At 48.1% G+C, this 12,583-nt stretch overlaps 1 protein-coding gene across 4 annotated transcripts; it reads left to right on the top strand.

The window, feature by feature from the left end:
• The first annotated feature begins 1,989 nt into the window (after window positions 1–1,989).
• On the top strand, window positions 1,990–12,508 carry LOC306668217 (protein CUSTOS). 4 transcript variants are annotated; one of them, XM_079151437.1, is made up of 6 exons: window positions 1,990–2,163; window positions 6,511–6,553; window positions 6,725–6,823; window positions 10,725–10,798; window positions 11,355–11,445; window positions 11,941–12,508. In XM_079151437.1, the coding sequence occupies exons 1-6, from the start codon at window positions 2,022–2,024 to the stop codon at window positions 12,287–12,289; spliced, it is 798 nt and encodes a 265-aa protein (XP_079007563.1). In that variant the 5' UTR covers window positions 1,990–2,021; the 3' UTR covers window positions 12,290–12,508. The 4 variants fall into 4 exon arrangements, with proteins under 4 accessions (XP_079007563.1, XP_079007564.1, XP_079007561.1 ...); XM_079151438.1 differs by having other exon boundaries at window positions 11,944–12,508; XM_079151435.1 differs by having other exon boundaries at window positions 1,991–2,199.
• The last annotated feature ends 75 nt before the right edge of the window (window positions 12,509–12,583 follow it).

A 12,583-nucleotide genomic window follows, 5' to 3' on the forward strand; every position in this document is an offset into this window, starting at 1 on the left:
CCTCGGGCTGAGGTTGTAGCTCAGTGGCACAGCACTTGCCTAGCACGTGTGAGGCGCTGGGTTCAATCCTCAGCACCATATAAAAATAAATAAAATATATTGTGTCATCTACAACTAAAAGTATTTTTTTAAATCCCCTCAACTCCCGAAACCCACATATAAACAGTCCACAATAATCCAGAGACTTTTTTTTTTTAATCAGCATCTTTATTAAGAAAGGATACCATGTGATCAAGTTTTTGCTAATCAAGCCCTAAAAAGCTTCCTTGTGGCCTCCAGTGGTGACTCTTCAATTACCACAGCATATTAAACCACTTCACCACTGGTTCTCAACCTACTCTGGGCAATTTAGCAATAGTAATCTGTGTATTTTCCCAGTCTGTTTTACCTTTAGGGACAGAAGAGTGTCTTCTTTCAAAGAAGTAACAGGCTAGTCCAGCCCACATCTTTGTATCTTTTTTAAAGCACTGTTACAGCCCCGATTGTACGTGATGGGAAAATTCTTGCCTAAACGAATAAATGAATAGCGCCTGCCTGTAGTCTCAGCCACTTGGGAGGCTAAGGCAGGAGGATCAAGAGTTCAAAGCCAGCCTCAACATTTAGCAAAACCCTAAGTAACTCAGTGAGACCCTGTCTCTAAATAAAATATTTTAAAAAGGACTGGGGATATGGCTCAGTGTTTGAGTACCCTGGGGTTCAATCCCCAGTACCAAAAATAAATAAATAATTAATTGAATAAGTCGGTCTTAGTCCATTCAGGCCACTGTAAGAATATATAATAAACTCAATGGTTTATAAATAACAAACACTTATTTCTCATAGTCCTGAAGGCTGGGAAGTCCAACATCAAGGTGCTGAGAGATTTGTTATCTGGTAAACACCTCTTCCTAGTTCTTAAATGGCAGCTTCTCACTGTGTCTTCACATGGTGGAAGAGGTGTAAAAATAAATTAGAAAAACAATTATTTAATTAATTTTAAATACATAGTGGAAGAGGTGACCAGGAGGTCTCTTTCACGAAGGCTACTTTCTGCCCCCACCCCCCACCATGACCTACTCACCTTCCACAGGCCCCACCTCCTAATACCATTCCCTTGGGGATCAGAATTTTAATACAGGAATTTGGGGAAGAAACAAATATTCCAATTCTAGCAGTCATTTTTTTTTTCTTTCTTAATAGAAAAGCCAAGGCCCTGGAATTTATTTGAATGATGTTTTGACACACTCATCTTCAAAGATCAACAAAGCATTCCAAAAAGACAAAAGTTGTTTTATCTTTTGCCCCGAGTATCTTAGTCTTGGGTTAGTCCTGGGAATGAGCTTTTTTTTTTTTTAAATACTGATTTAAGAATTCCTGTGCTAGAAAACTAGAGATTCCCATCTGTACATCTCACATTTTGCATACAAACCACGGGAAGAGCTGCTCAGAATGCAGACTCTGATCCGTAGGTTTGTGGTGGAGCCCAACTTTTTCTGCATTTCTAACAAGCTGCCAGGTGTTAGGGTGCTGTTGGGCCAGGAACTACTTTCACCAGTAAGGCCCCAGGGTATTAAAAGAAACACCAGACTCGGGTCCCAAATCTTGTAAGAGATTCTGATCAGTTAGTTTTTTGTGAGGACCCCACACACACACCAAAACTCCACAGTTTAACAAGTCCCTAAGGCGTTTCTGATCCCCACGTGACCTTAGAAATTACTGGAATAAATGAATAATGTCTCAATTACACAGGATCAAAACCTGAACATGGTTGGGACATGGTGTGACCCCAGGCAATTCCCTTCCCCCTCCTAGGTCTCGTTTTTCTCGGCAAGAAAAAAAAAAATCCAAGTTCATCCCTTGGATTCTTCATGCGCTCTTTTTTGGAGGACGGCCTCCACCTTCTAGCGTAGTTCATGGCCCTTAGCGTGCCTGAATCTGAGAACTACAATCCCCATAATGCCCTGCGCTTCTCCGCCCCCACGTGGGCCTTGTGGGAGGATCCGCAAGAGAGGCGTTCCCGCAATCCTTTGCGGTAGCCCAAGATGGCCGCGCCCGGTGGCGCCGTGAGCGACTCAGAGAGCAGTAGCAGCAGCGATGCTGAGGAGCTGGCGCGGTGCCGTGAGGCGGCAATGCCGGCCTGGGGCTTGGAGCAGCGTCCGCGGGGAGCAGAGAAACCACGAGCCGGTAGGGGGCTGTGTTCCGGGAGGCTGGCCATGGAGCGTGAGTTCTTCCCTTGGGGCTAGAGAGCGTGGATGGTGAGCAGGGAGTCCCCGGGACTTGACTTCTTCCCGGAGAGCGTGGAGATTCAAGGTGCAGTAGGGAGGGTGGTTCCATTGTCCCAGAGGAAGAAAATGAGACAGTTAAATGTCTGCTGACTGCACTTTCTGCGGCCCATCCTTACTGCTGCACAGCCTCCTCTCTCAGATGACTGGCAGCCCCTCTGCCTTTATTTTCGCGTCCAGTCCAACCTTTCCTCACCTCCAGTACATTCTCCCACCCCTGGTTGCCCACGAGCTCTGTCCAACACGTCTCTCAGACTTTGACGGGCTCTCTAGGGGCCTGGGAATAAATCTAAAATCCCTCAGCATAATCGTGATTAGAATCCAGCGGGTCCTTGTATTTGAAATGGAAAAAATATTGCATCTTTGTTTTCATTTACCGTAACCTGAAATTTAGCAAGTCTCTCCATCATGCATATAAAGCAACAAGTCACAGTTGTTTTGATAATACCTGTTGTTTTGTTACAACATAAATCACCAGATTTTCGTATTGCGTTACAGTCTTTGTCGCTATGTCAAAATATTTTTCTTACATTGGGAAGAGATCATTTAGACTCAACTTTGCTTAAAGTTACAGTGAATTTTAGACCCATTACTAGATCTTATTTAATAAAGAAGATCTGTATTAATAAAGAAGGACATACACTAATATGTTTGGTTGTTTATTATTATGATAGCTAAATTTCAGCAATTGTTGAGGTTTTTCATAATTCTGCATGTTTGCATTTTATGCATCTGACACATTCTGAAAAGGGATCCAGGCTTCACTGTGCTGTTAAAGAAGGCCAAGGTACAAGAAGGTTAAGATCCATACATTTGTTTAAAGACTTATATAAGCCTTTTGGTGACTCATTCCCTGCCTGCTTCTCCCTGGTGTTCCAGCTACAGTCCACTTCCCACAAGTACACACCAGACCACACTCTACCCTCATCTCTGAACATAGAGGACTGTAATTTTCTCTGCAGGTTCCATTTTCAAATCTACTTCTCTGTCTCCCTGTTCATCACTTGCCAGCAGTAAGAACTTGGGCACGGTATTTACATCCTGCTGTACCTGAATTTCCTCTTCTGTACATTGTAGCACCTACCTCATAAGGTCGGGAAGTTACTGAGGTGATGCATCTGTAGTGTTTGGCACATATCAGAGGCCCAATAAATGGCAGCAATGTGTGGTTGATTTATGTACATGAACTGCTTGCCTTTCTTCTAGGTCTAACTCTTGCTCATCCGTTAAGATACTGAGACAAAACCACTTGGGGGAAGCTTTCTCAGTCTTTCAAGTCTCTTACCTGCCTTGTGTGTGCCCCCTTCATTCTTTGTGTGATTCCCTTTGTAAATAGCGCTTTCCTTTCTTCCTGCAACTTACCTCTTTGTCTTTTTTGCCTTTAATTCTGTATCCCTAGCCAGTACGTGCTGCACGAATGCTTATTGAGAGGTTATGTGACATGAACTTCATGAAGGCTGGAACCTGGCCTGTTCTCTCACCACGGTACTCCCAGGACCTTCGCACAGTGCTTGAATGAATGAACTTGCACAAAGGGTACCTCACTGATGAGTGTAGGGGGCCAGGATTACAGCAGACTCCCAGTCTGGTTTCTTCTGTTGCGAACAATGGGTTCCTGTTGGTGGTGTTAAGAGAGAAACACCTGAGGGGCTAGGGCTGGGGCTCAGTGGTAGAGCACTTGTCTAGCATGCGTGAGGCACTGGGTTCGATCCCCAGCACCACATAAAAAAACTAAATAAATAAAATAAAGGTAGTGTGTCCATCTATAACTAAAAATATTTTTAAAAGAGAGAGATAAACACCTGAGAAGTGGTATCCAAGGTATCAGCTTTACAATTCATTGTTTTTGTGACATTATAAATCCCCTGCTAGCCTGGGTGTTGTGGTTCACACCTGTTCCCAGCTACATTAGAGGCTAAGTCAGGAGGATCACAAGTTTGAAGATAGTCTGGCTCAGGGGGAAAAAGAAAGCAGGGTTGGGCTGGCTCTGGAGTAGAGCACCTGACTAGCAAGGCCCTGGTTCTAATTCACAATACAAGGAGGGGGAAAATTCTCTATGAGAGTAAATGTAGCTGCTAATAATAAGTACTTTTCTTGATTGAGCACCTACTGTGTGCCAGGCAAGATGCTGGACATTTAGACAGTTATGGGTGGCATAATAATGCCACCATGATGTGTGCTCTTATCCTACACACCTTGTGTTATCTGGTTTAATCTTTCCAGCAGTTCCACAAACAGGGTATTATTAGCCCCATTTTATTTGGCCAAGGTCATTCACCTTGTAAAAGCGCAGTACCAGTTGTGAATCTAGACCTATGAGACTCTTAAGTCCATGTTCTGAATTGCTTTTATGTCACCCCACCTGACAAGTGTTTTTTGTTCTCACCCTTTGGTCCATGACCATGTGGAAACGTAAGTCACTGTTTTATGAATGCAATCTTCTACAGCTTTTAAGTGCAGTGATGAGGAACTGGTCACCAGACCTCCAAACCACTTAAACTTGGGGGTAACATATACTTTGATTAATTTGTATGACATTTATTTCAAACCAAGGCACAGTCCTAGGAGATAGGATTAGAAAGAAAAAAAATAACAAATGCTGTGGCTTTCAGATGCAAGAAGAAGAGCACGTAAAGTGTCCATAACACTAACTCTAGAAGATGTGTAATCTTATCCCCACAGTAGATGAGGAGAACACGGGCTCAGGGATATAAAGTGTCTTGCCCAGAGTCACACAACTTGTTGGTGGCAGAGCCAGGACTCAACCGAGCTGTCTCCCCCTGGAGGTGGATACCTGCCGTGTCTGTGGCAGGACCTGATTGTTCCTCTACAGTCCATGGCAGGAGACAAGTCTTCCTCATGACTGTGAAGATGTCCAGCTGGGCATCCGTATACCCACCTCTAGGAGCATCAGGCCCTTCTTGCAACTTCACTGTACTCCAGGGCACATCTGCATAGATCACGCTGTGCCAGGACACAGGACATGTGACTCTACCCTGGCATAGGCATAGCAGGGCCCCTGGAGTTGTTCAGTACACTGCGCCTCTACACTGGGCCTGGAGTATCACAGATCCATTCTGTTCAGTTGGCTCCTCAAAGACACAAGCCTATTTTGTCCCGTTATTCGAGCCAGAAACCTCAAAGCTATCTTCCTCTCATCTCTGACACCTGCATCCAGTCCATGGACTCCATCTTCAAACTGAATGTATCAGGAATCCTCAGTCATTGCAGGGGACTCCCTGCATCTGCCCTTGTCCCACTCTGATCTCATTCCACATAGAGGCAACAGAATAGAATTTCTGTATAATTATAAAAATATAAGTCAATTTATGTCCCTCTTCTTGCCAGAATCCTCTAGTGGCTCTTCTTCAAAGCCCACGTCCTCACATTTGCCCACATGGGGTCCTCTGTGATGCTGTCCCCAGGAGTTCTTCATCTCTCCTGTGCCCGTGCTGGTTGGACGGGCCCTTGCCATACTGGCCTCCTTGCTGGTTCTCGTGTGCCGACAGGTTTTTGCCTCAGGGCCTTTCCAGATGCTCTTCCCTCTGCCTGGGAAGCTCTCTTCCAGATATCCACTTAGTTCACTCCCTCACCTCTCTCATATATGTTCCACTATTATCTTAGCAGTGAAGTCTCCCTGCCCACCTTTATACAGTGACTGCCCCCCAGCACAGCCCTCCTCTCTCCTCTGCATTGTTTTGTTTTTTTAATTTACTGACCATTATCCAATTTTATAATTAGTCTTTACATGTAAAGACTAATAACAGACATCTGTCTAGAATATAAGCCACACGAGGATAGTAATAACCTTAAGTTGTTCTACAACTAAAAATGCCTAGTTATTAATAGGCAGTAAGTATTTGGTTGAGTGGATGACGACCAGGTCAGACATTCCCAGTGTTTTGGCTTCAAAAATGTGATCAGTTCAAAGAGCCACCTTCTTCTGTCTTCTCCCACAGCACTTGGCACACAGCAAGGCACATAGTAGGCACTCAACAAATAGTACAAATGCAGCATGGTGGTCGATAGGCTCTCTGGAGCCAGGTGGCCCGGGTCCTCCTCCCAGCTCTGTTGAATTGGCTATTAGATGCTGCCCAAGTTAACTTTGCATTTGCTTGCAGCTCCCCCTTCTGCATGTGGGGATAACAGTAATCTATCTAATGGGGCTTGTAAATCACTTTAAAAAGTACCTGGCACATGCAGATGTTTTTATGTTGCCTCTAATTCCTCAATCTTCATTTTTCCACAGATGCTGCCAATAACAAGTTGCCAGCCTCTCAACTGAGCCTCAGGTACTGTGCATTGAGAAGTTTCCTTTGCTCATCAACAGATACTGTATGTGTGTGCCAGCTGCTAGGTTAGATGCCAGTCCAGCTGTCGGAGTGAAATAGACACGTGTCGTCTGCCTTTGTTGGGGGTCTTCTGGGCCAGCCGGAGGCGAAGTTCTTTTGTGTGTGTTGCAGGCATAAAGTGGATGAGCATGAACAAGATGGCAACGAGCTTCAGACCACCCCCGAGTTCCGAGCCCACGTAGCCAAGAAGCTGGGAGCCCTGCTGGACAGGTGAGCCACCGTGCACGCTGACACCAGCCGCTGTGACACAGGCTGGCCGGAAGCTCATGGTGTCTGAGCAGGTACACGGCATTGCCCCTCCGTGCGTTCAGCAGCAGCACGTCGCGTAGGTTGGGCTGAGGTTCTTATTCCCAGGCGAGGAAACAGCTTTCAGCAAGGACATGTGTTTGCTGGAAGTAATAGGGAGTAAAGGACAGAGACGGGCCTCAGACCATCTGTGTCCGACTCCAAGGTTGAAGTGTTCTTTACCCCTGCCTTACCCTGCCCTCGTGAGAATAAGAGAGGAACCCTGAGAAGCAGGAGCTCATTCTTACCACAAGAGGACAAGGAAGGACACAATCATATTTCTTGGGTGTTCTCTGTGTGCCAGGCACTGAGCCAGTTCTCTGTCTTACATTCCCATTCCTAGTACGCTTCCTGATATGCTGGTGCAAGGACACTTGGACAATTGGGACTGAAGGATTCAAGCAGAGAATCCTGCGTTCCATTTCCCATACTGTCTCTTGTGTGTTCTAACACCACTCTTTCTTTATGGTAATCAAGCAGGAGCAAGATTTTTTTTTTTTTTTTTTTTTCCTATCAGGAATTGCACCCAGGGCCCCTTAAGCATTGAGCCACTCCCAGCCCTTCTGTCCTTTTTTCATGTTTTATTTAGAGACAGGACCTTGCTGAGTTGCTTAGGTCTTGCTAAGTTGCTAAGGCTGGCTTTGAACTTGCAATCTTCCCGCCTCAGCATCCTACCCTGCTGGGATTAAATGTGTGCACCAGGAACAAGATTCTTAACATCTGCGTCAAGCATTTTCCTCAATTCAGAACACCATTATCTACTGCAGTTTAGACTCTTAATATACTCCCTAAATCTATTGTTTATTAAATGAATGATATTCCTTACATCCAACATTTTAGCCTGAGCTTTTAAAATGGAGTACTTTGAAAAAGGTCAAAGGGTACATTGGAAGGTATAGAGAACCTCAATATCTCAAAATATTATTCTGCCAGATATATTTTAGTATGGAAAAATCAACCATTCAACTTCATTTTATTCAAATAAACATACTTGTTTAGAAAGGGGGAAAAAAGGAAAAGAAAAGATAGTCTTTAAAGAATCAGGTTGGCATTCTCAAAGCGAGTGCCACAAGTGCTGCCGTTTTAGTCCTCCCTGGCTACTATAACAAAATACCACAAACAGGGTGGCTTATAGACAGAAATGTCTTCCTCACGTTTTGGATACTGGGAAGTCCAAGATCCAGGTACTGGCAGACTCAGTGTCCAGCAAGGCCCTCTTCTTAGTTCACAGATGGCCCCTTCTCATCCTCTCACATGGTGGAAGGGACAAGTGTTCTCCCTCTCAAGCCTCTTTTACAAAGGCATGAATCCCATTCGTGAGTGCCCCAGCCCAATGGCCGAAGCACCTCCTGAGTGCCATCACCTTGGAGATCAGGATTTCAACATAGGAATTGATTTTAGGGGCACACCAAAATTCAGACGTTAGGCCTGGCCCACAGTACAGCTCTAGAGACAGGGATCCAGCAGCAGGGAAATTTGAGGTGCGCTGCCGTCTGTACGCGTCCACGTGCCCTTGGAGAACAGGTGCGCTAGTGTGTTCAAGGCGCTGGGAGCTCCTGTGGCGGGCAGGCCTGTGCCAGCTGCTGAGCCCAGTGTTTCCAAACTCATTGGCCACAGTGCCTTGGCTTCGTAGTAGATCCGTGCACACGCAGTGGAACGCATGGCAGGACAGGCTGCTCTCTATCCATCTGATTGACAGCCCTGGCGGATTTTGAAAGGGAGAGGAGCGTTTGGGGCCATTGTCCTTCAATTTGAAGTAAATATGAAAAGTGACAGATGGGCCTTCCCAAAGTGTCGAACAACTATTCCTGTGAGGCTGAACATCTGGCCAGAGCCCGCAGCCTGAGCCCCCACGACATTAGTGCCAGGCCCCCCTCCAGGGTGTGGTGAGGGGCTTTAGGAAGGCTGGGTACATCTCACCCTGAAGGCGCAGTTTGTCTTCATAACCGGTTGGCTCCTGGGTGACCAAGGCCTGCTTGGCTTTGCATTGAGCCAACACAGATGCTTCCCCAGGTGGAAATCAGCAGAATGCTGGTCACCATGGCCAGGTATTCCCTGTGCTGCTTTCTGGTTCTTTCCAAAGGGACTTAAATGATAACCGGGTAGGTCACTTGACATTTTCTACAGGATCGCTCTTTGTTGTAGGGGCTGCTCTTCATGTCACAGGATGTCTAACAGCATCCCTGGCCGAGGAGGTGCTAATGACACCTGCCCCACAGCCATGACAACCAGCTGTGTTTCCAGGCATTGCCAATGCACCCGGCGACCTGTCTGAGCCACTCTCAGGCAGGGACCAGGGCCTGGTCGGCATCATCTCCACTCCCTCTCCCAAAACTCTTCCTGGCAGGGCTCTGGGGGTGCCTGTGACATGCAGAGGGGAGTCGGGCAACGCTGAGTGCTGCGGGCCTGCCTCGGGGTGAGAGCGTGGCTCCTGCAGGGCAGTGATTCTCCAGCCGTCAGCAGGGACCCACCTCCTGCCTCTAGAGAGTGGCGATGATTTCCGAGAGGTCCTAGGAAGCCCTTGCTTATCCTCATGACAGTCTTCACCACCACGCTACCCTGTCCTGAGCACCTGTGGTCGCCAGACTGCGCCAAGGGCTCGATGTCCATTTTCTCATCCAGTCCTTTTCCTAACAGGCAGGGACTGTTGTCATCCCAGTTCACAGATGCGTAACAGACTGAGAGGAGTGCAGTCATGTGACAGGCAGGGTCACAACCAGTAACTAACAAAGCCAGCGCTCAAAACCCAGGGCTCCTCTGGGCGCAGTGGGTGTGGCTGTAATCCCACTCGGAAGGCTGAGGCAGGAGCATGACAAGTTCGAGGCCAGCCTGTGCAATTTAGCAAGACAAGTCTCAAAATAAGAAGAGCTGGTGTAGAACACCCCTGGGTTCAGTTCCCAGCATCACAAAAACGAAAAAGCACAGAGGGCTCTGAGGTTTGAATAACATCCGTCAGTGGGTCGTATCAATTTCAGTTTCCTGGCTATAATGCTGTACTCTAGTTATGCATGGAATTTGGAATCTCTGTATTATTTTTTGCAGCTCCATATTATTTCGTGTCAATCTATAATTAATTACCTCAAACTCTTTAAAAATGAAGGCAAAAGCCAGGTATAGTGGCACACGCCTGTAATCCCAGAGGCTTGGGAAGAGGATCACAAGTTCAAAGCCAGCATCAGAAATTTAGCAAGGCCCTAAACAACCTAGTGAGACCCTGTTGCTAAATAATTTTTTTTTAAAAAGATTGGAAAAGAGGCTGGGGTTGTGGCTCAGTGATTGAGTGCCCCTGAGTTCAATCTCTGGTACCAAAAAAAGGGCGGGGGGGAATGAGCAGGGCTGCCCTGTCCTAGAAGCTGACCTCTGAACCACTCCTCTAGACTGGTCGTATTTCCCTTTTCGTGCTACCTGCTGGGAAGCTCAAAGCAAAGTGTTCGGCCTTTCTCCAACAAGTGTATAAGAAGGGCTTCCTCCTCACACTCCCAGCTCTTTCTGTTCCTTCTGGCATTTTTTTCTCTGCCCTTCTTGAAATTGCATTCTTTATTTTTTTGAACTGTATCTTTAAAAGTTCTCCACTTTCTGGAATACAGTAGGGTTCAAACAAAAGAAACCTTGCAGTTTGAGTCAGAAGGGGCTGTTCAGTGGGGCATGGCTGTGGGCATCGTCAGCCTTCTCACGGGGCCGTGTGATCTCCACTCTTGCACTCGATCAAGATCATGTGCCTTGTCACCTCCACTTAAAAATAATCTTTTTTTAAATTTAAAAACCAAAATTATTTTTATCATTACTCAAAATCACATCCTAAATTAGCCATCTCCTCTCCCCTTAGCTCCATCACCATCTCAGAAGTAGTGAAGGAGCCAAGGACAGCTAAGGAGCACAAGGTGGCCTCGGAGGATGACGGTGAGTGGTCCTTGCCAGTGGCAGCTGTTGTTTATTGAACACCTGCTTGTGACCTGGAGCTGGCGGGACAGTTTGGGTTTATTATCTCCTTTCACCCACTCATGCCCTGCCCTGAGGCGGGAATCATGACCGTACCCCGTGCACAGACCAGGGAACCGAGGCTCTGAGACACAGATGGCTTGTCTGCACTAACCTTATCTGCCTGACCCTGCGCAGGCGCACTTTCCCCAAGCCTCTCTGGCCCCTGCCCAGCTCTGTGAGCTCGTGGGAGGCCGCCTAGGTACCTAGGAGGCTCGACTACTGACTTCCAGAAGCTCTGCAGGCTCATGGCCCCAACCTGGCAGCTGCTGTCCCTGCAGGCACAGGCGCCCTGGCTCCATCAGGCATGGACCAGGCCGCTCTCAGATGAGGCCTCGGCTTGCAGTCGCATGACAGTGACTCCCAGGCATTCATCTCTGGACCAGGAGCTCCTTGAGGGCAGAGGCCGTCAGCCTCAGCACCCGGGAGAGGGGAGGTTGGCACCCAGCAGTGCTGACTTTGCCCCTGTGAATCTTAGGCTTCCGCCTTTTCTTCACATCCATCCCTGGAGGCCCTGAGGAGGAGGCTTCTCCCCCACCCCACCGAAAGCGCCAGCCCTCCAGCTCCAGGTGAGAGCCCGTGTCCTCTCCTCACAGCGCCTCCTTTTTCTGCCTCCTGTCTTGGCCATTCCCCTGGAATAATGAAGCAGACTCCAGACCAAAGGAAGGGGCCTGTCAAGTAACTGGAGAATCACACCCAGGAGGGGGCTTGCTTTGGGGTTCTTTGGGGGTGGCTCTGGATCTTTACTGTTTTATAAGCACTTGATTTGGGCCAGATTCCTGATTTTCTTTTAGTTGCCTCCTGAGACGTCCCTGTGAGGTCTGGATTCTAAGACCCCATTTTGTAGATGAAGATACTAAGGGTCAGAGAGGTTAAGTCACTTAATGAGGCCACAGGGCTGGTAAGCAGAGAAGCTAGTATTAGAACCCAGGTCTGCCCCACTCCCAAGCCTGAGCTTTCAAACTGAGACTGTCCATCTGAGACTCTGACCAAGGGAGGGCGGCGAAAGGTGACTTTGGGACCTGCCCTGACCCCAGCTGACCCGCACTGCCCTCCCCTTGCAGCAGTGAGGACAGTGACGAGGAGTGGCAGCGATGCCAGGAGGCAGCCGTGTCAGCCTCTGACGTTCTCCAAGAGTCAGCCATCCACGTTCCCATCACGGTGGAGAAAGAGGCCAAGAAAAGGAAAAGGAAGCCGAGAAAGAAAGCCGACCAGGGGGCAGGCGCTGGTTCAGCCACAGCCACCAGCCCCGCCCGCGGGACCGCAGTCCAGACGCAGGAAAAGACACAGGCCAACGGGGACCAAGTATCACCGGGGACCAAAAAGAAAAAAAGGAAGAAAAAGGCAAAGAAAACCAGCGAGGCATCGCCATTTCCAGCAGCAAAGAGTGAGGCCCCCATGCCTGCAAACTGACCCAGTCTGTGGGCACCGCACCCCCAGGGTCGGAGGACGAGGCACCCACGGGCGGCACGACGCCGAGTTAAAGCATTTGACTGGCAAAGCCAGACTCCGCCCACAAGACCTGACAATGCCAGGGCTTGCCCAAGAGTCTGGGCAGAGACGTGGCTGCAGGGTGAGAAGCCTCAGCAAGGCCTGCCCCTGTTTCCACTGAGGGTGGGGGTGGCCCTGTGCTTCTGGAGCGTTCTCTGGCCTCAGGGAGTCGTCCGCCTCTTCAAGACTAGAGGTCCAGTGGTAAGTTTCCACCTC

This window comes from Sciurus vulgaris, assembly GCF_902686455.1.
Source record: "Sciurus vulgaris genome assembly, chromosome: 8".
NCBI classification, from domain to species: domain Eukaryota; kingdom Metazoa; phylum Chordata; class Mammalia; order Rodentia; family Sciuridae; genus Sciurus; species Sciurus vulgaris.